Consider the following 27,693-nt stretch of genomic DNA (forward strand, 5'->3'; position numbering starts at 1 on the left):
ATACTAGTCCCCGGGGATCTGTCATACAGGTGGCCAGGACATGGCCATTGCTATTGGATCCAGTTCTTGGGGGTGGACCAGTGGGGATCACCTGGATAAGGGGTCTTCGTCGAGTGGAAGGGGGATATTGATGGGCGAGACGTGTTACCCCTTTCCCTGTAACACCTTTTCCCCATCCTACTACATAGGATATCTAGAAATGTCACCCCCCTTTTCCAACATCAACACTTTCCTACACTGACAAACAGACTAACACCAGAGCGGTTTACTTGACATGTCCCAACACAAGGGTCAGACAAAGTCAGGCAATTGACACCTACACACACCTCACAGCCCTTTCTCTCCCCCACAGGGATAAAAGGTGAAGCACATAAGCACACTTTGGGCAAGGCCAACCACACGAGGCAGCAGCTATTGCGAACCGGCAGTTCAAACTGAGGCGAAAAGCGGCGAGACCAGAAAGGACGACAAGAAGGGAAGTGCCCTTGCCCTTTTCAACGCAGACCTGCAAAGACACTGCAAAAGGAATCCTAATACCGGGATATACAGCTGGTTTGTTATGTTATTAGGTATTAATATAGTGCTCTATATATCATTGGTATGAACCAAAGTGCTGGTAGGTTGAACGCTCTCTGGGACACAAGTCCAGGTCAGTCGAAAGAGCAAGGTGTCATTGGGTGCACTGATTAAGTGTGCAGCGGATGCGATTGGCTGATGTTAGCTGCATCCTAGCATTAGGTGTGGTGGTATTTGATGCTAGTTGAATGTGTGCAGTCAGGAGTTTGTTCACCAAGACTGGGTTCTGGCTGCGTTAGGCCTCTGCAGGATGCATGTGTGCAGCTAGGCCAATTTTTGTGGGGTATAGTTGCGTTTTATCAGACTGTTGAGGTGTTCATAAAGTATTGTTCGTATGTGAGCAGCTAGGCCGAAATTGATCAAGGGGCATAGCTGCACTCAAATTGTGTGTTGGTGTAGAGTAGAGAGTGAGAATGCTGATAGGAGAGGCGAGTGTCTGGGCAGAGGTTTTGATCTAAAGAGCTTGCTGTTCTGGATTTCAGGACGGTGTTTGCGATTGCTGTGTTCAGAGTAAAATTATGAGTGACTTAATAGTCGAATTCAGAGGTGTCATTGCTCGGGATTTTGTGAACATTTGTCCGCAGGTTGCAAGGTTTCAGCTGCCTTAGATGGTCTTAATTGGCATTTATGGAAAAGACAGGTTTTTAGAGCTTTGCGGAAGGCCATGTAGTCTTGGGTGTGTCGAATATGTGGGGGGGAGTGAGTTCCACAGAGTTTTGGCCAAGGTTGAGAAGGCGGATCCTCCGATCCTGACCGAGTTAGAAGTTGGAATCTCTAGAAAGAGGGCAGTGCTTATCTTAGGGTGTGAAATGGGAGGTAGGGTTTTATCTTCTCTTATAGTTAGGGCTGGTCGTGTGCACTGCTCGGTGGGTAATGCATAGGGTCTCGAAGGTGGACCTTCGTCCGACTGGGAGCCAGTGGAGCGTGCGGAGAGCAGGTGAGATGTGGTCTCTGTGACTGAGGGCGAGGAGGATTTGGGCGGCAGCGTTTTGGGCTCTTTGGAGTTTTAGTTGCTATTCCGGTGCTCCCAGATATAAGGAGTTGGCATAGTCCAGTCTCAATTTAACAATAGATATAGCAGCTGTGAGTCTGTTGGGGTAGGAGAGGTAAGGAAATATGAGTAAGCAACTTGAGGCAGTAATGACAGCATTTTGAAACAAAAATGATCAGACGGGAGAGGTTTAGGCCTGAGTCCATGGTGCATCCTATGTTTTTCACTATATTGGAGTGGGCAGGAGGGGCTGGGCCGAGGGAGGGGGGCCATGGGTGTGGTTGTGGGAGAAGGGCAGTATTGCCGTACACCATGATTTCAGTTTTATCAGTGTTCAAAAGGAGGTGGTTACTTGTCATCCATCGGTTAATATTAGGGAGACAAGCTTCAAGGTCCGGAAGTGGGTTGGTGCTGGTCTTGGGGATTTTTAGGATAATTTGGGTATCGTCGGCGTAGTTTTAACAGGAGAGGTTGCGCACACGGGTGATTCCTGGTAGACTGGTCAGATGGATGTTGAAGAGAAGAGCAGAGAGGCATGCACCTTGGGGTACTCAAGTGTTCACAGCGCGAGCAGTTGAGACAAAAGGGGAGAGGAAGGAGATTTGTTTCCTGTTGCTGAGGAAGGAGGCAATCCATTGGAGTGCAGAGCCACAGATGGAGGCGCGGTCGTGGTAAAACGTGGTATCCCGGTTGCCGGGGTGCTTGGCACAGGCAAGGCGGCCACGAGATACGTCGGGAAGGCGAAAAGACGGTGAAACTGGTTATCCCCACCAGTCAAAGGAAGAAGACTCTCCGGTGGGAGATCTCCTCTGTCGTTCGGAAAAGTGGTGAGACGGTCCAGCAGGGCTCCACCGGTGGTGTCGTCGTGGCAGGTCGGCTCAGCTTCTCCCTCGTCGGATTCTTAGGTCCTGTGGCGACTTCTGAAGTTCCAGTCCCCAAAGCCCTGCTTTTATGCAGAAAACCCCCACTCACTCAGCCTAGCTGTCACTCAAACATGCTAAGTGGTGAGCTGGCTGGCTCACCACTTGGGCCAATCAGGATGGAGTGCGACTTGAGTTGTCTAGGCAACTCAGTCCAGGGTGCCTAAATCCCCCCTCCTAAGTACCCCAGACAGAGTGGCACCACTTTGGAGGGCTTCTGTGGAGAAGCCCGCCAAAAAAGTGGAACAAAGGGCTCGACTTGGGTTGGAGTCACAGAAGAGAACACAAATGCCATTTTTGAACCGAGTTTTGGCAAAAAATACCAACCGGAGAATTAATATTAAATAAACCGGCGGTATGTTCGAGGCTATGGTAATTAAATAAATAAAGATAGTAGCCTCGATCAATGGGAAAATCCCAAAGAGAAATATTTGCGGTTCAATATAAAAAGTAGTATCCACTGCCACCAGCCAAAACTCGATCAGGGGGGACGGAGACATGCCCCCTCGACTAACAGACCTCAGGGTAATCAAATTGCCCCAGCCAGTACGTCCACAATATGATGGTTTGTACTGGTTCTGTTCAGAATTTAAGACTAGTAAAGTCAATGGTGACTTTACAGACCCTGGGAGACAGTAGTCAGTCCCAGGGTATGGAGCCTATAATGGGGAGTCACTATGACACCCCTGTGTTACTGCACTGAGGGTGCTGTGTAACACACATCACAAAAACACATGAAGCCCTATGGAGTAAAAGACCCCATAGCCCATTAAACACATCTAGGGTCAAAGAAACACACTCAAATCATGTCCAAGAGTGAGGGTAAAAGAGTCTCACTCTTGGCAGGAGAAAAAAATAAACCCCAAAAATCCAGCAAAGCTGCTGGGGGACTCACTAGGTTAGGAAATTCAGCCTAAACAGAGAATTCTTCCTAATAGTAATATCTTGATGTTCGAGGGGAACAAGTCTTTCCATATCGAAAGGATTTGCAGCGTTGTTGCAGTACGCCTAGGGAATGTACTATTTCCGTGTACGCCTTAATGGTTTGCAAGGTGTCTACCACCTTCTTGACAAATAAATCTAAGCCATTAAGAGGGCATATCCACTACCTTGGTTTGAACTTCTGGCTGAAAGTTGGTGACCTTAAGCCATCCTTGCCTGCATAAAACAGCAGTGTCGCCCAGCTGTCTGAAGCCAATGCCTCCAATGTCAAAAGACTGAAATTGCATGGCCCGAGTGGCAAGCAGAGAGAAAGCCTTTTTATCTTCCAGTAGGAATTTGTGAATGGAACCCAACTTCAAAGTTATCAGTCATATCTTGATAAAATGGCCTTAGCATTGGCTGCCTTGATGGCGGTAGCAGTTTTTATTATACACTTGCCAAAAGACATCCAGATGCTTGACCTCTTTGCCAAGGGGGAACAGAGCATTGCAAGGAGGGGATCAATGAGCGTTTGCGGCAGCTGGGGACACCACAGAATCAGGACAGGGTTGTGATCCGAGGGTCTTGGGTGCGGAATCCAGAACCCTTTATTTTTTCGTCGGTCCTCTCCTTTTTTTTGGAGATGCTGAGGAAGGGTTGGTCAAGGTTAACAGACCGTCCTCCCATGTCTCCCAACAGACTTCCTGAGCTGCTTGCAACACTGGTAGAGGAAACCCTCCTTCTGCTCCTCGGGGACCAATCCAATTTGAAGCCCTTGACATTAGGGCATGAAAGGATCAGATTTCATCTAGGGAGAATCGCAGAGAGAAACATCTGGTTCACCATCATCTGACACCAGGTCTTCAAACTAATCAGTTGGGGGGGGGGGGGGGGGGGCGGGGAAATGGTGTGTGAGTGTGAGTGTATATATATCTATCTATCTCTATCTCTCTCTCTCTCTCCCTCCCTGGGACACATCTTCAGATTCAGTGTCTGTAAGATTATGCACAGGGAAAGGCGGCAGCGGGTCCCTTGGGGCACGAGGAGGTGCATTGCGTGATCCCCACAGGTCTCGTTGGGGAGTGGGTGGGCCAGGTAGCCGGTGCAGCAGCTCAGACACTAAGGACTACAACGTGTTTTGTATGTCCATGAAGATATCTCCAGTACAGTCCCCTGGAAGGGGTGGCGGCTGCCTTGGTGATGGGCCAACTGGAGTTGAAGGCTGCAGCCCCACAGGTGCTGGCATCGCCGTAGGGGGAGGCATGGCCAACTTAGGACAAGACTGCGCAGTCTCCAACTCCACAGTGGGCGTTTCTCCCTCAGAGAAACGCCCTACTAGCACATCAGAGTCGGGATCCTGAAGAATCTGCTCAAGTGGAAACTGGCTTGGAGGCAATGGCAGCACGGCCAGGGCCGAAGGTGGTTGCAGGGCGCCAGCTGTAGATCGAAAGGAGGAGATGATAGTCGCCGAGGCCTGCAGTGGTTGATATCGAACCTTAAATGAAGCGGAAGTGTTGCATGGGATAAATCAATATTTACATATTTCCATTAATCACCATCGTGCAATAAACCATGCTTGTCAACAGTTTATTAGACCATGCTAGCTATGATCACCCATATCTATTCAACGGGAATATATGATTGTAAACATCTTAAATATAACACGTCAAAAGCTCTATCCATCGGACGATAAAGAAAAATAATAGGTTAATTTGATCACAATTTGGACAGCGAATCGAGAAACGTGCATCAAACAGTGTGAAAAGCCAACACTAATGGAGAGTGCATAGATTTTGAACATTGTATGTGTGTTGACAACTGTGCATGAATATATTCCTGTTGATGAGAAGGGTTTATCATAGGTGGTATGGTCTAATAAACCGAGGAAAAAAAAGAGTGGACTATAGCATAGCACAATGATTAATGGAAATATGTAAACGAATATTGATTTATCCCATGTGACTCTTCATTTATTTAGTTATGTTTCCCCTGATGTCAATGGGTTAAGGGGACCACCTAGCTACTGTTGAATGATATGGAACCTTGCCAGTCGATGACAGTGTGGACAAGTTTTTGCTTTGTGGAACGTTGATGGGGTCGGCGATCAAGACCCTTCACGTGCCACGAGGACGTGCCCGGACTCGTCGAAAGAGTAATGGACAAAGACCTGCTGACTTGACCCGTCGACAGAGGTGTAGAGAAGGAAGAAGGCCTGACCCGTTTACCCATCACAATGAAAGCTTCTTAGACGTCGAAGCAGCAGTTGGCGCGGTCAGTGATGTCGCTGTTGAGGCCAAGTTGGCAGAGGTCGGCTGGACCTTTTTTGCCTTTTTTACTCCGAGAGGTATCCTTGTGTGATCTTTACCTCTAGGAAGAGGAAGCACGCTGGACTGATATGCTCTGACTAAGGCATGACTACTGACTGAAGCAGAGTCAGAGGCTCCCCGTGCCATTGAGCCAAGCCACAACCCTGCAGTGGCGGTCCCGGAGAGTTTGACTGACAGATTGAGCAGTCCTGGATGGAGTGTGCCGGATAAAGGCAGTTGGGGCAGTCGCTGGCCTCCATGTGTTGAGGGAATGTAATTTAATGGCAGGGGAGGGCACTCCAGCCGCTTAACTCCCTTGTGTAGCGTGTGCTTCTTGAGACCAATATTTGCCCCTCCCATGCAGAAATTAGTCTCTAATCAGAGCGATCGGGGCAGTAAGGAGGAGTTAAAAATGGCAGAAAGGGGGCAACAAATATAAAAGAAAAAAAATCTCTAGCCTGTGCAACTACCATCAACCAAAAAGGAGTTATTAGGAAACATTAGTAGCGACAGTCGTCTGAAGTTAGTGTATAGAATGGCCTGCAATTGTTGGCCCAACTCTAGAAACTGCTAGTGAAATAGTGACAAGTTCTGCAGAGTATTGAAGCGATCCATGGCACAAAAGCAGTGTGTTGGATGCCTTTTAAAAAGGTGTGTTCAGTAGCTTTTGGACTATTTCCACCATTCTGGCCCAGGACAAGCAAAGACCTCCAATACTTCTAAGCTCTAATGTTTTACCATTATTGCTGTGCTATTTAAATAAACAAATCACAACTTGTTTTTATGATCGCCAACCTGGTTTTATTACAGAATAAAATTTCAATCGAGTAGACTATTTCTATTCTGCAGTAACATAATAAGGGTGTTCATTTTTACGCTCTTGCAATTGTAGGGGTGCTTAAGTTTGTCACTGTATGGCGTGGTAATTCATCACCAGATCTTGCACTGGATTGTTGCTTAGGGAAGAGCTAGTGAGTAGGGCGTCATCACTCACGCTCCTAAAGTCGCACTGCAACAGTGCTGCACCAAGGATAGTGTAAGAATGAATTTACTTTATGTAATAAAATATGGTATTGGTGACAATGTCAATAACAAACCTACTGCTCACAAGTGGAGATAAACACAAATATCTACTACAGTAGCATTGTACCACTCAATGCCCACACAATTTTTTAGTGAGTTGTGAAACCAAATACACATTTTGGTGACCATACACATCGTACTACCATTTAATGAACATTAGTAGTTGTAAAACCTCCTTACGGTTATCAAAAATGGGCTGCGATACCACTTTAGGCAGCTGCATGTACTGGCCACAGGAGTGATCCTGGATGAAGACCTGGAAGCAGAGACGCACCGCATTGAGATCATAGTCCCCCTTGAGCTCAGCTATAGACACTGAAACAAAGATTGTCAACATATCAGGGTAACAAAGAGAATGGAAAGCCAAATGCTACGAAAAGATATTTCGATGAACATTGTAACATGTTGCTTTTATAAAACCATAAAAGAAAATCCTAGTTTAGATGGTCTCAAACGGATTGTCAAATAACATACACAATGTGGTATTTAGCTAGACAGTAAATATTATGTCTATCAAATATTGTGCAGCAGGTCACAGCAGTAGTCTGAGCATATTCATTAAGGTTTGCTTAAGAATGGTAACAGTAATCAGTGGGCACATAAGCAAGGTGTTGTGGGGCAAGTTGGAATATAGAGGGGCACATGCAAAGCGGTCGCAAAGGTGACATGGCTTTGGCTATGGTCTTTCATTAAAGTGAGGAAAAGGAAGAAAAGATCTCGCTATCCCTACTTCTATGAGGGGTTTTCCTGCCTCAAAACGAATAATAAGGTAGTAGTTTCTTACCTGTAACTCCATTTCTCCAGCATTGGCATCTTTCATGGATTCACATGCTGTGAATATTCCCAGTCGTCAGGCTGGGAAACCCCAGTAACTTTGACTTAGTAATTGTCCTATGGAAGAAATTGGCACCTTGAGTGTCCCATCAAAGTCATTCTGGGTGCTTTTGGTACCCACCAATGGGACGTCAAGTGTACAGCTCTGCCCAAGCAGCTTCCTCTCAGATTCCAACCACTCCAGCTGAAGGGTATCTTTCAAAGAGGATGTTTGCCTAAAGGGGGTAGGCTGGAGGGCGCATGTGAATCCATGAAAGATACCAACGCTGGAGAAATGGAGTTACAGGTAAGATTCTACTCCCTTCTCCAGCATTGGATCTTTCATGGCTTCACATGCTGTGAATAGATTTTGTAGCAGTATAAATGCTCAGGAGGTGGAAACCCGGCAAACACAGATTATTAGGTACTTTAAAATGGTCTGCGTTAATGCAAAAATAATACATCTTCAAGTAGAGAAAGGAAACAACCCCGTAAGCTGTGGGGCTTACCTTACTGGAACAGTCGAAGTGCCCGTCCCATCTGTACATCCTCAGCATGTTGCTTGTATAAGCAGCAGTGCCTTGTGAAAGTGTGGGGCATAGCCCATGTTGCCGCTTGGCAAATGTCTCTAATGGGTACCCCAGACCAGAGAGCTGCAGAGGCAGCCGTGGCTATAGTGGAGTGCGCTCTGGGGGTCGATTATAACTGTCTGTTGGCCTTAGACTGGCAGAAGTAGATTGTATATGAAACCCATCTTGAAATGTCTTGTTTTGATATGGATCTTCCTTTGTTGGATGGACCAAAGGTTACAAACAGCTGCTTAGTCCATCTAAAAAGATTTTGTGCGATCCAGATAATATTTCAATGCCCTTTTGACACCCAGAGAGTGCAGATCCTCTTCTGCTGGTGAAGTGGCATTTGGAAAGAATGTGGGTAGAGTTATGGTAGCATTTTTATGAAACTCTGAAGGTACTTCAGGAATGAAATGAGGATTTGTGGAGAGAACCACTTTGTCCCTCATGAACCATCGATACGGAGGGTCTATAACCAAGGCTTGAAACTCCAAATCACATCTAGAAGATGTAATGGCCACTTAAAAAGCCACTTTCGAAGTTAGGAATTTGATGTGGGTTGTCGACAAAGGTTTGAATGGAGGCTTCATAAGCTGTGCTAGGAACAGGTTCAGGCTCCATATAGGTGTAATCTTTTTCTTTGGCGGGAAGGTACGAAAAGGGCCTTTTAAGAAGTGTTTGATTAGCATGTCGCTGTAGAGAGGAGATTTTTTCCCTGTAAATCTGGAGAGTGCCGATAAGTGCACTTTGATGGAAGAGATTGCCAGACCCTCTGTAGCTAACTTTAGCAGATAAGGAAGGATCTGATGAGGTGTTATAGCTAGCAGAGGCAGGTCAGGCTGTTGTGCACACCAGGCACAGAATCTTTTCCATTTTTGGCTAAAGGAAATGTTGGTAGCAGGGGCTCTAGCTGCTGCTAGAATGCGCCGACAGTTCTGAGTGATATTCAAATGACCGAATTCGGAGTGGTCAGGAGCCACGCTGTTAACTTGAGAGCCTGGGTCGTGATGAAAGATCATCCTGTTTTGGGATAGAACATTGGCCCAAGATCCTAGATGAATTGGATTGTCCGCTGCCAATTGAAGGCGATGGGAGAACCAGGTCTGCCTGTGCCAGTAAGGGGCTACCAAGATTATCCTGCAACAATCTTTGGGTATCATCTGTATCGTTTTCCTTATGAGAGGAAAATATTAAATTACTCACCGTAGTGACTAACTTACTCCTAGTCCATAGACCCTTTCCTCCATAATGCATGGGCGTCCCTCGCGAGGGACGGGAGACCGAACCTTTTTCAATAGAAATAACCTTCTTCCCCTTAAAATTTGGAGGCGCACGGCCCGGGGAGCATGCGCTCCCCTGACTCTGCCCACCAGCGCTACTCCTCGGTCCCCAATGACGCATCAACAATATTACCATTGACTAATGACACCAGTTTTATTAGGAATGAGGATGGTGGGACGTATAGAGGAAAGGGGACTATGGACTAAGTGTACATTAGTCACTAAAGTGAGTAACTTATAATTATTCCTATGCCCCATCCAATTTCCTCCATACTGCATGGGCGATTACAACTGAATGTAGCCCCAGGTTGGAGAGGTGTCCCTACTTAAGAAAACAAGTACTGTTAGAACTGCTTGTCCGAAAGCCGCATATGACTTAGCCGGCGTCCAAACAGTAGTGCTTGCAGAAAGCTGAAAGGGTGGCCCAGTTGGCTGCCCTGCTGATGACCTGGCACAGGACCAGTCTCTGGAATGCGACCGCCGTGGCCTTTCCTCTGACAGCGTGGGCATGCATGTTCGCTGGAAGTAGTTTGTGCTGCCCATCTTAAGCCTGCCCGATACCTCGGCCTTGAACCCCCACCCCTGCCCGAAGGTGACAGAGCGCCCGACTTGCGGAAGCTCCTAGTCCTGTCCAGATAGAATTTCAGTGCACGTCTGACATCCAGACAGTGGAAGACTCTTTGAGCATTGTCCTTAGGATCGGCAAAGAAAGTAACAGCATCTCCTCATTTAGATGGAAAGGAGAAACACCTATAGGTAGGAATGCGGGGAGCGTTCTCAGGACCACCTCATCTCTGTGAAAAGTAGTGTAGGGTTCTGAAGCATCCAGTGGCTGGATCTCGCTGACCCTACGTGCAGACGTAAGACCCACCAAGAGGGCTGTTATAATGGTGACCAGTCTGTGTCTGTAGATGCCATTAGTTCGAAAGGTTTGTGTGCCAGCGCGCCCAACACTACATAGAGGTCCCATACAGGGTATGGTTTCTTGATGGGCGGGTAGAGCCTGGTGAAGCCCGCCAGATGCCATTTAACCACCGGGTTGGAGGACCTCCTCCAAGTTCCTGTAGGTTCCTATGGCCACAAGGTGGGTGCTGCATGTGTGTCCATTTGCACACCCGAGTTACCGAGGTGTGCCGAGAAGGAAAGCGCATGGTCCAAGGTACAAGTAAGGGGGGGAAGAGGGCGATCTCCTTAGAGTCTGCACCAGTGACAGAACCTAGTCAATTTACTCTTGTACTGGCTCCTAGTAGCCAGGCTCCTAGTGCCCTGAATGAGGTCTGGGTTAACCTGGGACAGGCTCAGATGCTTCAGTGTGACCTGCTCAAGAACCACGCTGCAAGGGCTAACTTCTTTGGGGCGGGGTGGATGACCCTGTCCCCCTGCTGCAATAGAAGGTGAGGTGGGCCCAGCGGCAGGTGACTGGGAAGCCTGTTCGAGAGGTCGAGGAGCTCCGAGAACCATGGCTTCGCCAGCCACCACAGAGCTATCAGAATGATGCGGAGGCGACACGCTTCTCTCATCTTGCAGATCACCCTGTGGACAAGGGGCGTGGGAAGAAATGCATAAGCAGTCATGTTGTCCACTGTATCGGGAAGCATAGCCCAAAGAGCCGCGGCCCTGCCCCTGCCATGACATGAAACTCAGGCACTTCCTGTTGGGCCAGGTGGCAAAAGATCCACCAGAGGATGTCCCCATCTACTGAAGATCCCGAGCAGGACCTTCAATTGCCATTCGTAATAGTCAGCTCGCAGTCTGCTGAGCCTGTCCGCCTCCAGGATGGACTCCCCCGGGAGGTAGATTGCATTCAGGTAGATGTTTTCTAGGGACCATTCCCACATGCTGACCGCTAGAATGCACAAAGGGGACCTAGTGCCACCCTGCTTGTTGATGTAATACATGCTGGTGGAGTGGTCGGTTTGAATGAGGACCACTTTGCCGCAAATAAGCGGAAGGAAAGCTTTGAGAGTGAGCCAGATAGCTTTCAGCTCCAGCCAGTTGATGAGCCTCCTGCTCCTGAAGGGACCAGACTCCATGGACACTGGTTGTCCAGTGTAGCGCCCCAGCCTTCCAGGGAGGAATCCGTGGTGGTGGTGACCTGAGGTGCTGTCTGCCGGAAGGGCTTGCCCGGCCTCAGGTTGCAGTCTTTGGACCACCAGATGAGCCCCGCTCCCGATTCCATGAGGCTGCGAAGTGCAGCTGCAATCTCCTCATCTTGAGTCTTGGGGTGGAGAACGGCCAGTAGGACCGCTGCCATGATACCTAATAAATGCCGGTACCACCAAACCAAGGTCACCTCTCGGCTGAGAAAGTGACCAGCGGCCATCTTGAAGGCCATGATCTTGTCCTCCAAGGGGAAAACTCTCTCGGCGCTCAGGTCCCATATGAGGGCCAGTCTCCGAGTAGGCTGCAGCTGAGACTTCTTGAGATTGATAGAAAATCCCAGTTTGTGGAGTGTGATCATAAGTGTGGAGGGAGTGTGGTGAACCGCCACCAGAGATCTCGAGTTAACGAGCCAGTCGTTCAGGTAGTGGTAGACATGGTGGCCCTCGGCCCTGAGGAGGGCTGCCACTGCATTCATAAGCCTAGTAAATACCCTGGGGGCTGAGTTGAGGCTAAAAGGGTGGGACCTTGCATTGGAAATGGTAGTCCATGATCCTCAACTGAAGAAAGGCGCGATGAGGCTGCCAAATTGGGACATGTAGATACACGTCCTTCAGATACAGGGAGCACATCCAATCTCCCCCGCACAATGTCTCTGCAATGAGTGCTGGCGTAACCATGTTGAATTTTTGGAGAGGGAGGGAGAGGTTAAGGATGGAGAGTGCCAACAACTCTCAGGTCAGCGTGGTTCTTCGTTTGTATGGCGAAAATCCTGGAGTAGAAGCCCAAGCCTCGCTGAGTTGCTGTCTGCAATCTGTAGGACTGGAGGAGAGAGGAGAGAGGAGAGGGAGGAACCGGTAGCTGGTATCCCGTGGATACTACAGATAGGATCAAGGGGTCCGCGAACCTCCGACGCCAAGACTGTGCGTAATGGGCAAGCCTGCCCCCTACCGGAGACACATGGGTACAAAAGGGACGAGTCATGCCTTTTCCCTCTGAGGCTGGTGCAGAGGAAGGGGCCTGAAATAAGCCCTTGCTCCCCCCTTCTGTTTGCGCCGGTGCTGACTCCGAGAACGGTCAGGCTGTCTAGACCTCAGTTGATGGAAGCCCGGGACCCGCTGAACGCCCGCCCCTCATCGAAGCGTTGATGCGACTGGGTGTATGCCTTGGACATGGCCTTCGTGAGGATAAAAACTTTGCAGTTTGGGAACTGTTTTTCTTTTTATCTAGCACCTTGTCAGTTGTAGAATGGAAGAGGTTGTCACCCTCGAATGGACAGTCCAATATGCGTTCCTAGACATCCGGGTTGAACTTGGTAGCCCGTAGCCAGGCACTCCTTCTCATGTCTGCAGCGATGCAGATGGCATGGCCTCAGGTGTCAATGAGCGCCACGGTGGACTCCATGTCTTGTGCCACCAATTTAGCTTCAGCCAGCCGGGCCTTGAAACGTGCCTGGCTCTGCACCGCAGGTTCTGGAAGAAAGTAAGCTATTTCCTGCCAAAGCCTCTGGTTAACGGCTGCCAGCATGGCGTCCGTGTTGGAACATCGAAGGTGCAGTGAAGCGTTGGCATAAACCTTCTTTCCATAAGCCTCCAAGATCTTCTCCTTGCCTAGAAGGGCCGAGGTCGATGTGGCGGAGGCCGACAGGCTTGGAGTAGAGTGACACTGCAGCATTTACCGAAGAGTGTGGTTGAGTGTGTGCCGATAGCAAGAGTGATCCCGCACCAATTGCCTATACTTGGCGTTGAGGCGCTGATTGACAGGCTGGGCCGAATGGGGTTTAAGCCATCCCTTTTTGGCCAAGGCGACAATCTCCTTCTGCATCGGGATTCCAGTTCTAGCCGCAGGGCGTAGAGTGAGGACCTCGGCCAGGACCCCCGCCTACGGTTGCTCAACCTCTGGTTGAGGAAGCCCCAAATATTCTGCAAAACCCGCAAGCAGTTTATGGAAGGCCTGGACTGAATGCGTGTCGGGGTCCTCCTCAGCGTCCACCTGCGAGACTGGTCCGGAGCAGGTGGAGGAGTGCTGGGTGCCGAGGGCTCCAGTGTAGAAACCAGAGCTGGTGGCTGGTGTGGAGGCTGGTGTGGAACCGCCTGAACTGTGAGAGGCAGGGGAGCCAGAATCAAAGGAGCCAGCAAGGGCAGCAGGGGCTGCACAGAGGTCTACGGCACCGCAGCCATAGGAGGAATGACTATAGGTGCAGGCGGAGGGGCCGGAGGGAGCATTTCCCTGATCACATCCTGAAGGATGCGCCCCCCCGCCCCATCTGAGGAGATCTCATGAGTGTGAGGAACTTATAAGGCCGGTGGGGTGGCAAGTGATATTGCCGGGGTAGCGGGCAGCTGCTGGGGCCGGTGCGTACATTGTCTTGCCTGTTGTGGGGTAAATCTGCCCTGCGATGCTGATGGATAAGCAGTAGGCCACGTATCTGGTTGAGAGCAGTCCCACCTCGAAAATCGTTCCCCCACTTGCTCTGGGACCAAGGGGCGGTATCAGACGAACAGCCATTTTGTACGGCGCAACGGCCATCTTGTCGAGCTGCGTGCCAAAGTCGTGGTGCTTGCCTCACTGGGCCCAGCCTTCTCCAGGACTCTTGGCGGTGGAGCATGAGACCTACCCTGTACCTCAGGATGGGGCCTGGTAGACGTGTTGCCCTCGGCCGCATCACTGGTAGTACTGTGTGCTGTGTACAGGAGGCCCCTCAGACCGGTACTAGGGCGTAGCCCCCTCTGGTGTACACTTGGTAAAAAAGGACCCTGCGGTCCCTCCGCACTGTCCTCGGAAAGATCCAATGACCCCCTCGGCCTGGCGGCTGGTAGCTGGAGTAGCCTCGGTATCTGTGCTGGTGCAAGAACCTGAAAGGTTCCTTCTGCTCGGCGCATTTCCTTGGGACAGAATCGCCCTTGTGGGGTGAGATGGAAAAAAGCAGCCCTACCTTGGGCCTTGACTTATATCTGACGAAGTTCTTCAAGCCCTTTGGAGGAGACTTCTCGAAGAGCTCCCTCCATCGAGCTAGCCTGTTCTTCAGAGCCCACGGTGTAAGCGTGTCCCACGCAGTACAACCCTCCCAGCAGTGATTGGGGCAAAGGCAGTGGAGGCAAAGAGCATGGGGGTCAGACGTAGGGAAGAGCCCTTCGCAAGCTGGACACAAGCTGAAGTCCGCAGACATCAACATGCACCGGGGAAGAGTGTCGCGCCAGAGGACCGAGATTGAACAAGACAAAAGATAGAAGAAAATATCCAGGGAAGAGCGTGTGGTATTACAAGGTCGAAGCCAAACCAGGAGCGCTGGTGACAGTGGCCTGTTCCAGTCAATGCAGAAAAGGTGACTGGGAGTGGCACCGGTGGGCGTAGTCGGAGGAGCGCATGCTCCCAGGTATGCGCTCCCCACGCAACTCTAAATTTAAAGGGGAAGAAGTTTTTTTTTTATGGTGAAAAAGGTTCCATCTCCCGTCCCTAGAGAGGGATGCACACGCACTATGGTGGAAAGGGGACAGGACGTAGGAGTATGGAGGTAATGCATAGGCAAACACCCTGTTCCAAGGGAACAAAAATGCGTCCCCCCCGAGCCGGGATGCAGAATCGTGCTGGCAAATTTCTGGCACTGCTTGTTGTTGGGACTAGCTAGAGGGGGCTGACCCCACCTTGAGAAAACTTTGGACATCTGGATGCTGTGCAGTTACCACTCATGCGGCTGTGCAGCTTGTTCTGCATCCTGGGCAAGTGAAAGATCTGAAGTAGAATGTTCTGCCGGATGGCCCCCGCTTCCTGGGACAAGGTGTTGGATTGTGTTCCGCCTTGCTTCCGTAGGTAAAACACTGGTCGTGTTGTTGGCCAGGACGCGCACCACCAAATTATCTATTAGAGTAAGAACTTATTTTAGAGCCCAGTGCACTGATGTGATGTAAGGCTTCCTCGTGAGACCACAGGCAGGGCCGGTCTTTGTGTCAGGCAGTGCAGGCGGCTGCCTGACGTGCCAGCCTCTAGGGGGCGCCGCACCAGCAGTCCGAGAGTTCAAGATGATGCTGCATTAATCTTATAAAAAATAACGTTAGTTAAATTAATTAATACTGTTATGTAGTCACTGAAGTGTGTTTTCATTAATTCATGTCACTGGGACTCAGTCTGACTGGGCTCCTGCTGCTGTCCAGCAAAGCCAGGCACTGCGTTGATTTTTATGATTCTAGTCTGCAGCCTCAGGAAGCAAAAAGCAACATTTGTTGATTTCACTTCTCCAGGAAGCTAGGGCTCGGGCCTGGCTGCGCGTTCCCTCCTTCAGCGCTGCTGAAGTGACAAGGGGTTGATTGATTAGGCTGGGAGTGGCGGGGAGGAAGCCGCCCGTCTGCCTGCCAAGATTTATAGTTGGCATAACAGTGTTTATTGGAAGGTAAGATTTTACAGGTTTCATAGGGGATAATGCTGCGATACTATGTGATGTGCAAAGTCGGTGGGTATAAGGAGAAACAGGTTGAACACAGGTGTATACTTCCAATGTTCTGGCAGTATCGATCTTTTTTGAGCTAGTAGGGACGCTACTTTTACAATAAGTAAAGGGGTGCACAAATTGTGTCTTATTAGTTTGTGGCATTGCTGTAAAGTTCCTGTGTCTGGTGGAGAGCCATACTTTTCATGTACTTAATATGTTGGCGCTGGCCTCCTCTTTTGACCTGCATATTCCTTTTATGCTTCCATTGCTGTGGCGGGCACGGCATGGTTTGCATACTTGGTTAGCTGGCAGGCGCTGCGCACAGGAGTCCCGACCGCCCCTATGCAACGGGAGCTGTCGCGGGCGACGGTCATGAAAACCACAGCACAACCATTTGAATTATAGGTCAAATCCAACTCTCTGCAGATTGTGGGCCTGTCTCGAGTTTTATTTTTTTAATTTGTGGGAGGGCAGTTTAATGTCCCACCATATGTTCTCATTTTAACCAACATGTCCCTTAATGGATTTTGAAAGACCACCTTACACTACAGTGACTATGAGGGTGTAAAGATGCAGAGATGCCAATCGTGTCTGTGGGCCTCATTACACGGTAGGCGTTAGGGATTTAACGTTACCGGTAATGGAATAACGGTAACGTTAAATCCCCATGCGAATTACGACCCGGCTCAACGCTATTAGCGGCACCGCTAAGTACGGTGCCACTAATAGCGGGCAGTCCGCATGCGCGAGACTCTCCATCCCGTAAATAACGCCATGCCGCTAATAGCACAGCATCACAAGGCAAGTGGACATGCCAATAGCGGCATGGCAAAGCCCCCAAAAGCCCTTACCGCGATGGCGCTAATACCGCCATCGTGAACCACCCGTTAAGAGAACTGAGCATTGTTCCCACCTGCCACAGGTGGACACAATCAGCACAGATGGAGGCAAAGGAGACTGTGGCAGCTCAAAAGGAGCACACCACACCCTTTCCCACACCAATATTTGCAGCATTACATGGGCTGGAGGACATGATTGCAGCGCAGCAGCAACAGGCAGCACAGAGGAGACGCAGGAGGAGGAGGAGGAGGGCAAGACAGGCACAGCAAGCACCACCACGGCACCTAATCATACCACAGAGGCACCCACCAATCCCCAGGATCAGAGCCAGTCCATTTAACCTAACCCCAGAGAAGATACACACCCTGTACCGTCTGGACCGGGATACCATCACCAGCATCGTGGACATGATACACAACGACATTGTGAGCCTCATAGACATCCGAACTGCCATCCCCCCTCTACTCAAGGTGGCGACTGTGCTCCACTTCCTGGCCACAGGCACCTACCAGCATACAGTGGGGCAGATGCATAGCATCTCACAACCAGTATTCTCACGCACGCTGAACCAGGTACTTGATGCCCTCCAGAAGCATGCACCTGAACACCTATTCATGCCACGGACTGCCCAGGAGATTGCAAACACCAAAGTTGGCTTCTATTCACTGGCAGGCATCCCAAGTTGCATCGGGGCCATCGACTGTACCCATGTGGAATTGGTTGTACCACATCACAATGAAGTAGTGTACCGAAACAGGAAGCAATTCCACTCCATCAATGTCCAAATGGTATGTGACGCCAACAAGATAATCACACATTGCTGTGCCCGATTTCCCAGATCAACCCATGACTCCATGGTCCTGCGGAACTCAACTATCCCACGCTGCATGGAGCGACAAGCCAAACAACGTTTGTGGCTACTTGGTGAGTAGCAGGGCAAGCACATGGCAGTGTCATTTGGGGGGGAGAGGGGGGGGGAAAGAGATACATACTCGAAATGGGTGTAGCTTGTCGTCCGTCGGACAAATGGACATACAGATGTACGCCAATGTCCATCTGGGAAGGCTGCAACGTACTTGAGATGAACGGACATGCAAGTATAAGCTACACAACATAGATGACAATCCAGGTCTAGAAACCTTAAACATCCATCCACATCCACATTGCACAACATTCCACGCCACAAAATACACAAATGTCATACATGCCGTCAAGATAGTCATACAGAATTAGTCCAGCACAACATCAATAATGCAATGCGCCCTTGAAAGCATGCAAAGGGATCACCCATAGCCATAGCATTGCACCACGCACCTATAGCACCACTGAAGTGATGCCTCTCAGCATGGGAACATCAATGTTGGAATGGCATAACACCAGCAGTGTGGTACCAAATCTGCCTGGGCCAGGGGACACCTAAAACCTGGCCTCACCCAGGACATGTCAATTACTGTTGGAGGCATTAATGGGGCATGTCTACTTGCAGGGTCGAGCTCACCTTTGCACATTGCAGTCACACAGACCATCTGCATGTATGCTGTTAATTGTATACTTCAATCACAATGAAAAGTCAATTTGTGTGATATGAACAGGCCGCTCTTGAGGTGAACAGTAACAGGACCCCATTTGTCCCCCCCATACAGGTGATGCCGGCTATCCCCTGATGAGGTGGCTCCTCGCCCCTGTACGGAACCCACAGAACAGGCACAAAGAGGAATACAATCGTGCACATACCCGTACCCGCATTCTGATCGAGCAGACTTTTGGCCTTTTGAAGACACGGCTTAGGTGCATTAGCAGGTCTGGTGGCGCTCTCCTGTATGGCCATGAGAAGGTGGCCAAGATCACCATGGCATGTGTCATGCTGCACAATATGTGCATCAGACTGAATGTGCCACTGCCCCCGGACGTTGAAATAGAAGCACCTGATGAGGATGATGATGGTGATGAGGGCGGAGGTGAAGGGGATGCAGGTCATGTTTGGAAGCGCACAATGGACAATGGCGCCAATAAAGTACACATACACAATGAAGATGTCCAAGCCTGTGTTTTGTTCAAACACCAGTGTATTAAGGAACGTAAAGAAGACAATGTGCATGTCCCCAAACATCCCACCACCCTTCTCCCCCCACCTCCCACAACAGTCCCATAACACCCTTCAACCACCCCCCACAACAGTCCCATAACACCCTCCCCCCCACCCCCACAACAGTTCCAGATGTGTCTGCCACAATGTTTCCCTCCAGCCATGCACGCAGAGGCATCACCATGCACTCCCTATTGGCCATTGCCAACACCAGCATTGGGAGGCTGCGTAGACGTGCGCCTGGTGGTGCGTGAGGAGCGTCAGAACTGGCGGATGAGGAGGTGGCAGACTGTTCTGGTGGTGCTTGTGGTGGGAATTGGCGGTCCAATGCGTCCGCTATCCGTGTGAGGACCTCCCTGATTCGGGTAATCTCCCCACACAGCCTGTCTGTACATGCCTCCATCCCCTCCCTGGAGTGCCTTGCTGTCTCTGTAATCTCTTCCCTTAGACGGGCAGCCTCCTCCACATGCTGCTCAACCAGCACAGTTATTTCCTGCTGATGCTGGCCAGGTCGAGGGCAGTGTTGGGTTCTGGTGGTGTGGATGCTGTGGCCTGTGATGGTACCATGTCAACAGATGAAGCCACCAGGGGGGGGGGGGCTACTAAAAGCTCCCATGTTCTCATCGCCAGTGACATTAGACCCAGGTGTCTGCTGTGGTGATGGCTCGGGGGTTCCAGGGGGGGTTGGGGTGTGCATCTCCATGTGGAAGTCGTTGGAGTCCTCCACATCAGATAGTGGGGCAGTGGCTGCCGCCTCTCCTGCGGAACTAGCTGGAGCTGAGGGTGGGCCCTCTGTGGCTGGTATCGGTGGTGGTGGGATAACCTTCGGAGGTGGGGCAGTTGTTGGTGGTGTGGCAACTTGTGTCTTGGAAGTGGCGCTCCACCGATGTTTCACACTATGTATCTGGACCCTTCTGCCTTTGCCCCTTGATGTTGTGGGGGTGTCCTCTGTGTCCAAAGCCCTTGTTTTCTTATGCGCAGGGGGTGCCTGTGATTTATTGCCAGCATCCTCACTGTCTGTATGTGAGCCTGTCGGGGACAAGAAGGGGGATGTCATTGGTTACGTTTCTATGTACTTAATGCAGTATACATCAATAATGCAGTTGTGGGCATTTTGACTACATTGTAAAGGATGCAGGTGATGTGTCAGTTCAGTGGCTCATCCATGCATGGTTGTGTGTGCCACTTGTCTCTGGTGATGTGTGCATGGGTGAGTGTTTGGGTCTGACACTGACATGGCCAAGGTGTGATGAATGTGTGGATGTTTGGCCATCCATGAGGCGATTCTGGGCTCACATTTGGGGGGGGGGGGGGGGGGGGGACAGTAGATTCACATTGCATGCTTTCATGTGTACACTCACCTCCATCTGAAGTGGTTGCCACGCCATGCTCCATCGTCCCGACTCCCTGTATGCATTCCACTCCAATGAGGTTGGCGCAGGTCTCCTCCCATTCTTTCAGTTTTATGGGCGACGCAGTTCCACCTTCCAATGCTGTGCTTTTCGGCAAGGATGCTCCTCACCCGGAGTCTCAGGTCATCCCACCTCTTTCGGCACTCACGCACATTGCGGGTGGTGGTGCCCACAGCACTGACTTTCACTGCGACCTCAGCCCAGATTGCCTTCTTTTTCCTGAGTGTCTCCCGCCGCATGTCGCTGGCAAAGACCACAGCGGCATTGTCAGCTAGGGTCTGGGTCAGCATTATTAGCTACTCTGAGGTAAATTTTTCTTTCCGCTGCCGGTCGGTGTTTTTTTTTAATGCCTTGGGCATGTTGAGGGTGTCCCTGATGATTTCCAAATGCAAGCTACTCGAAACAGGTCCAGGGGGCAGAGGATGGCAATGGATTGTGTTTTTAAAGATAGCCGCCGTGCTCTTTCCCGTTCCTGTGCGATGACGCCATTTCCGGTTCTGCAATTTAACGGTCACCTATTTGCATGCAGTGTGAGGGCAGAGGTGCTATCTGCACTTTCGTCGAAGGTGGTAAGAGACTTTTGCGGCATGGCGGTAGGGTTATTACCGGCATGGCGCAATGCTCGTGTCTGGGTACTCGTAATGGTACGCTATTAGCGCCCTCTTGCGAGGGCGGACATGTTAAGAGCGCCATGCCGGTAATTTGAGATTTTTAGCGCACATCGTGTAATGAGGCCCCGTTTCTTATTATGCCGAAATAACCAACAAACATTATTCTTATTATTCAATCCCAATGTGCAAGGTTTCTTTAAACGAACAAGCAATATAGGGCGCATATGTCGAGGATGTATAAACGGCGCATCTTTTAGGTGTTGGCTATCTAGTCCCTTCCTTTGATTGCGCAGTGAATTTATAAGCTATGCATATGGGCAAACAGTCTTACATTGATACCGTAAACCCATTTAGTTTCGGATTCTGGATCTGAAAGTGAATGCATGCCTCCTACCCAATGCATATTTTCGCACTTCACAGTGCACAACAACATCAGGATGGGTGGACAATTCGAGTGATGACCGTCACCCCAGACATGGAGCAAACCTGCACATCGCTATTCCAAATCTCTAGTTGAGCCGACTCGATCCTCCATCCTTCACAGGTCGCCAATTTGACCACTTTAACAATGACCAGAGATAAAACCTATGACAGCGCGTAGAGGCCGGTGGAAACCAGCACGAAGCGCTATATAAATACCTGACATCATTATTATTAGTAATGAAATGGGTTTAAACAAAATGTTCCAAGCAGACTATCGTTCCTCTAATAAGGGTAACATCCTCTCCCTTTCACCCCTGTTAAGTTGTCTAGTGGTAGTGTGGGACCAAGCCTCTGTAGGTGTGTGTACGCTTCACACCTCACCCCAACCGGATTTTTAAAAGGACGCGTTTCCACGCCAAGGCGCGATGACCCAGGACAGGCTGCATAACGCATAAAAATCTGCGACTGTTTGCAACATGTCACATCTTTAACCACACACAATCCCTCCGCCCACCCCAGAGGGATTTGTCCACCCGATAGCTCAGCGAGTTCACTACTCGCCGCTGAGATCAGCCAGAGATGAGTTAGGTTTCATTTCATCCTAGGTAATAGTAGTAGGTGCTAAGCAGGAGGCTTTCACCACTCCCGAAAAATTGACATGCTGCAAGGGCAGACTAGGGCCATTATAACAGGACCAGGGCTGCTGCAGACAATCCGGCATTTTTAAGATGAATTGCTTCACTGCACAGCCCTTTATTTTGGCCCACAGATTGTGAATGTTAGCATGCGCCATACTTGGATGAAACTGTTAATGTTAGCATGTGCCACACTTAGACGGAAATTCCTAACTTTATTCTGTGTTGCATTTAGATAGGATTGTAAATGTTGGCATATACCACACCGAGATGGAACTTGAATTTTAGCATGTTAGCATGTGTCACACATAGAAATGAGAACATTAGCCCGCGCCGCATCTAGATAGGATTGTGAATGCTAGCATGCGCCATACCTAGATCAAACTGTAAATGTTAGCATGTGCCACAACTAGATGGAACTTGAATGTTAGCATATGCCACACTTAGAATTGTGAACATTAGCCTGCGCCGTATCTAGATAATATTGTGAAGGTTAGCGAGTGGCACACTTAGACGGAATTATGTAGGTCAGCAAGTGCTAAACTTGGACAGAACTGTGAATGTTAGCATGTTAAATGTCATATAACCCACTAAACAATATAAGCTCAAACTCTCTGCATACTTATCTGACTCAAAAGAAATCACATAACCATCTCTCGCACAACAAGCTGCACGCACTTCATCACACCGCAACAACACATAAACCGCACCAACAGCACACGCGGACTGACACCGATCCAATACTTGCACCAAAGCTCAGCACCTGGTGTCTACCGAGTTGAAGCTGCCAACAGTACACCACTCCTCTCACTATCCTACTCCCTCTTCACCCTACTAACCCATCCCATCTTCTCCTTTACAGATCCTCCAGAGCGGCTGGGGACCAATTCCGTTGATGACAGTGCGCTATATAAGTACCTTTAACATAACATAACATTGCCCTTTGCAGCGTCCTGGGCATTGGTGTGAGGCTCGACCATCTTTCTAGCTTTTTCTCATGCTGCAAGGACCGGCATGACTACAGGGGTACTTTAATTATATTTCCAGTCTGCAATGATTATGCCTTTCATGCAGGTTCCTGCTCGGGAGAGGAGGGTCAAGAATTATTTCTTTGTAGTCCAAACAATGTCTTCGATTAATTAGCTCCAACTAAAGGCGATCAATGCGAATGTTTTAAAACTATTCATCAGAAACGACATGTTGCATGTAGACACTGTTCAGTGAAAACAGGCGGGAGAGAGCGCTTCTAAAAGCAGCGCTATTGCAGAGGTGAAAAGCTGGATAATCTGATAATGGGCCATCAAAAACCTTTTAAAACAGCTATTGTTCCTTGGGGCGCCGGAATATGGGCTACTGCTGGAGATGGTGAAATATAACAAGGAGGTAAAAATATTTATTGTAAAGTCTTCCTGAGTCGATCATAAGCCGCCTGTGGGCCCTTCCTTTAAGACAGTGAGCGCACAGGAAAAGCCCAGAAGTGGGGGATTTGTGGGCTAAGTGCAAAATTAAAGGCAGATATTTTTGCATTCCAACAATAAGGCCTGTGTCATTGCCATTTGGGCTTAGATGTCTCCTATACCCCCTGCTAATAAAATATGATCATGCAGAAGCAGCAGAACCTTGCAGTGTGCGCCTGCCTTTATGCTTGTAAAGCCGAGGGCATTGCTGTAGCCTCACAGGCTTTGCTTTGTGAATCTACAGTAATGCTTCTTAGTCTGTTTTAGAATCTCATGTACACCCCTTCAGCCGTACAAGTATAACGAAAAATAGAGTATATAAATGTCACCTTGGGCAAACAAGCTTGTTATCAATGGTAAAAGGCTACAGAAAGAAATGTGGGAGTTTGTTTAAGAAACATATTTGCATAGACTAGCGGTAATGTTATTACATACATACAATATTGTTAAAAATTTGCCCAAATGCAGTTTTCTCTTGGCCCTTAAATTTAGCTAACCCAGTGTTACCCGTGTATGTATTGATTGGAATGGTAACGTCTAGACATGTTAGAATCCTTTGTGAAATTATTGGAAATGATTTAAAATGTGTTCAATTATTCCATTATATGCGTTTTGATTTCTTGTATGACAGTGATCCTGGTTCCTGGTGGGGTTGTTTGGGATTTGCTTGTATTTCTTCATGGAATCAAGTGCTTCAGATGGGCATCCAGTTTAAGGGCCCGATTCAATTTTTCTTTTACACGGTTAAAAGTGACTTTGCACTATTGAAAAGTAACTTTGCACTGCTGACACAAACCCTGATTCATGGAACTCTGCAAAATGTACATTGCAAAGTCATTTGTACTACAAAAATGACGTTGTACCGACTTTACACTGCAAAAATACACTTTGCACAGTTCCGTGTATAAGGGTTTGTGTCGTCAGCGAAAAGTCCCTTTGAACCGTGGAAAAAAATTCCATGAATTGGGCCCTAAGATGTTAAAAGTCATTCATATGTCATGTTATGGCAGAGATGAGGGTGTTGGTAGCAATATGTAGCTGGCAAAAGGTGCAAGCAGGGCCAAGTGCGATCCTGCCATGAGTTATTAGGAAGTTGCAAAGTAGCGCTGAGATATGGGGAACCTTTATTTCAGCAACTATGTAAACGATATGAAGAGACTTAATAAACTGTGAAAGACATCACACGGAATTCTGTAATAAGGGGCACCGCAGAATCTTTGAAAGAAAAACCTCCCCATAAATGCAGTAAAACAATAAGGCAAGAAAGCAAGAGCTTATAGTGGTCTTCAAACTACGGTGCTGCCTTCTCCCCTATCCCTAGGAGGGTCCGAGGCTCTTTAAAAAGGGATAACGTTGAGTGACTGCTTTAAAAATAAAACTTAAGCAGTTATAGTTGGTATGGCGGCCATGAAACAATACGTTTATTCAAAGGGGCGGCGCACGCAATATAAAAATGTTGGAATACCACTGGTTTACTGTAATACAGATCAGTCAAACAAGCATTGTCAAAATCAATAGTCCTGGTTTAAAGAGTGCGTGAGTGTGTGTGTGTGTGTGTGTGTGAGAGAGAGAGAAAGAGAGAGAACGAGTGTGTGAGAGAAAACGCGTGTGTCGATGTGAGAGAGTGCATGTGAGACAGTGTGTGAGTGTGTGTGTTTAACACACAGAGCGTGAGTGTGACAGTGTGCGAGAGAGTGCGCATCTGGGGGGGATGCAAGAGTGCTTCTGAGACAGTGTGTGAGTGTGTGTGTGCATGCGTGTAATACAGGAGACGGTATGTGGGTGTGTGTGTAATACAGAGAGAGTGTTTGTATGAGAGAGTGTGTGTGTTTTTAGAAGGGAACTGTGGAACATATGAAGGGGGAACAGCAGGGGGCACCAACACTGCAATGGACCTGGCTCTGTTCCAAACTAGCGCCCAATCCCACTTGGGAGGCAACGGTCACAATGGTAATTTGTCCTCTATAGGTTTTGTCTTCTATAGGATTTTAACACACCACCAGCTCAGCCACGCTTTAGACCTTATAAAATATTTGTTGATCTCGGCACACAGAAATGAGAACACCAGTCTATCAGTGAAGTAGTTGCTCAGTGCTTTCCCCACCCCCAGCTTGGGATATGCACATAATGGATGAGGGAGGGGGATTTTCCTTCACTGCAACAGCCACCAGATTAAGAGAATGTGAGAATCATTGCCCCTCAAACGCAAACAATTCTTGCTTTTGTCATTTTACTTACAGAATCCAGGAAGAAAGGACAGCAGGTGCACCAATGGTCTGCTATTTCTGTGTCCCTGCACGTGAGCTCCTCTGGCAGGGCACATGAATTGATACAATGCTTCAGCCTAGTCCGAGTCTGCCTCCCCCTTTGAACACCACACTAACAATGTACTGCAGTCCAGTACACACAGACTCCTTAAAGGGATGGTCTAGTAAAAAAATGTATTTAAAAAATAGATAGGCCACATAAAAAAAATATACTAGCATCCTCCGTTTTAAAACTTCCTATGTAAAATTTTGAGCTATTCAAGCTCAAAATTCGAAAAAGCAAGCACAGGGGCGCAGCCATTTTGTGAAATGGAGGCCCTCCTGTGCTGGCTTTTGCGGCACTAATTAAGGAAAAGCCAGCCAGCTGTAGTAAACAAAGTCTACCGCTGGGTGGCTTTCCCTTCATTAGTGCCGGGACTCGGAGGACGCGGACCGGAGACCAGAGCAGGGAAGCTGCAGCTGAATCTCGGTAAGTGCTATTTATTTTTTTTCACAAAAAATAAGCACTAGCTGCGTTTTTTTTTCTCTAAGTTTTCCGGGCTGGAGGAGCCGTGGGGAGCCCGAGAGCCCCAAATGGTAAAGCAGATTCAGGGAGACACAACGCGGTTGTGTTGGAAAACGCTGCGGTTTTAAAACCGCAGCGTTTTCCAACACAATAACGTTGTATTTATGTTTGCGGTCGCTTCAAAAGCGACCGCAAACATAAATACAACGTTTTTAAAGCTGCGGTTTTATTTCTAAGTTTTCCGGGCTCCTAGAAAAAAACCGCAGCTAGTGCTTATTTTTTGTAAAAAAAAAATAAATAGCACTTACCGAGATTCAGCTGCAGCTTTCCTGCTCTGGTCTCCGGTCCGCGTCCTCCGAGTCCCGGCACTAATAAAGGGAAAGCCACCCAGCGGTAGACTGTTTACTACAGCTGGCTGGCTTTTCCTTCATTAGTGCCGCAAAAGCAAAAGCCAGCACAGGAGGGCCTCCATTTCACAAAATGGCTGCGCCCCTGTGCTTGCTTTTTCGAATTTTGAGCTTGAATAGCTCAAAATTTTACAAAGGAAGTTTTAAAACGGAGGATGCTAGTGTATTTTTTTTATGTGGCCTATTTTTTAAATAAAAATTTTTACTAGACCATCCCTTTAAGAAGGTGATGTCCTTGTACTACAACTCATGTAAATGTGTGCAACATGATTAAATAAAAATGCATCTCTGCAGTTGTGTATCACAAGCTGCGATGCAATACTGCTTATTTTATTCCTTGCAGTTACTGAAAAAATTAATCTTTAAAATAGTTTACACACATTTGTACAAAAATGTGATTCAATTCTATCCGATTTAGATCCTAATCGTTATTGCCTGCTGGAAAACCCCCTCGCCCCCCACTCCCCCAAAAAAAAAAACCAAATGGTGTCATCGGCACTCTGATTTCAAAGTAAAAACTTGAATATGGAAAAAATTCTGAGACATATGTGCTTACTTCCTGTGTATTTCTTGCGATTTGGGGTAGGAAACTCCATATACATGTACATGAGGTTTCATTTAACCCTTTAGTGTCTTTGGAGAGATGGGCACCATCCGGGGAATAGAAAGAAAAATGCTTCAAATGCACAAACACTTATTACATTTATGTACAGCAAATTGAAGAGCCTTAATATTCACAACATTTGTTCATAGTCCAGGCATAGTGGTTGCTGAAGTATTTTGTTGCATCCCAGACATCTTTGCTCTTCAAATTATCAAGATTCCCCAAAAAAAAACAAACACAAAATGTATGAATTTGAGTAATCAGGATATGACAGTAATAAGGATATTTTAAAATAAATAACAGGAATAATACTGAAAATCGATTCAGAAGTTTAGGTGCTAAATGATTCAATATTTTAATATTTAAAAAGTTTGAAGGTAATTATCAATGTTTTCATAAGGCTTTATGTAATAGTTGCAACTGTATAACTTGTGAAATGTTTTTTTAATAAACTATTT

At 48.3% G+C, this 27,693-nt stretch overlaps 1 protein-coding gene across 2 annotated transcripts in view; it reads right to left on the minus strand.

Moving 5' to 3' along the window:
• Positions 1–27,693, minus strand: part of RELA (RELA proto-oncogene, NF-kB subunit) — a 507,042-nt gene that overhangs the window by 280,747 nt on the left and 198,602 nt on the right. For both annotated transcript variants that reach the window (XM_069644816.1, XM_069644817.1), the window contains exon 7: positions 6,978–7,112. In XM_069644816.1, the coding sequence (XP_069500917.1) occupies positions 6,978–7,112 (135 nt within the window). The remainder of the gene's footprint in view (positions 1–6,977; positions 7,113–27,693) is intronic.

The sequence above is a fragment of the Ambystoma mexicanum genome, chromosome 2p (assembly GCF_040938575.1).
Source record: "Ambystoma mexicanum isolate Mex_15411 chromosome 2p, UKY_AmexF1_1, whole genome shotgun sequence".
Taxonomy (NCBI): domain Eukaryota; kingdom Metazoa; phylum Chordata; class Amphibia; order Caudata; family Ambystomatidae; genus Ambystoma; species Ambystoma mexicanum.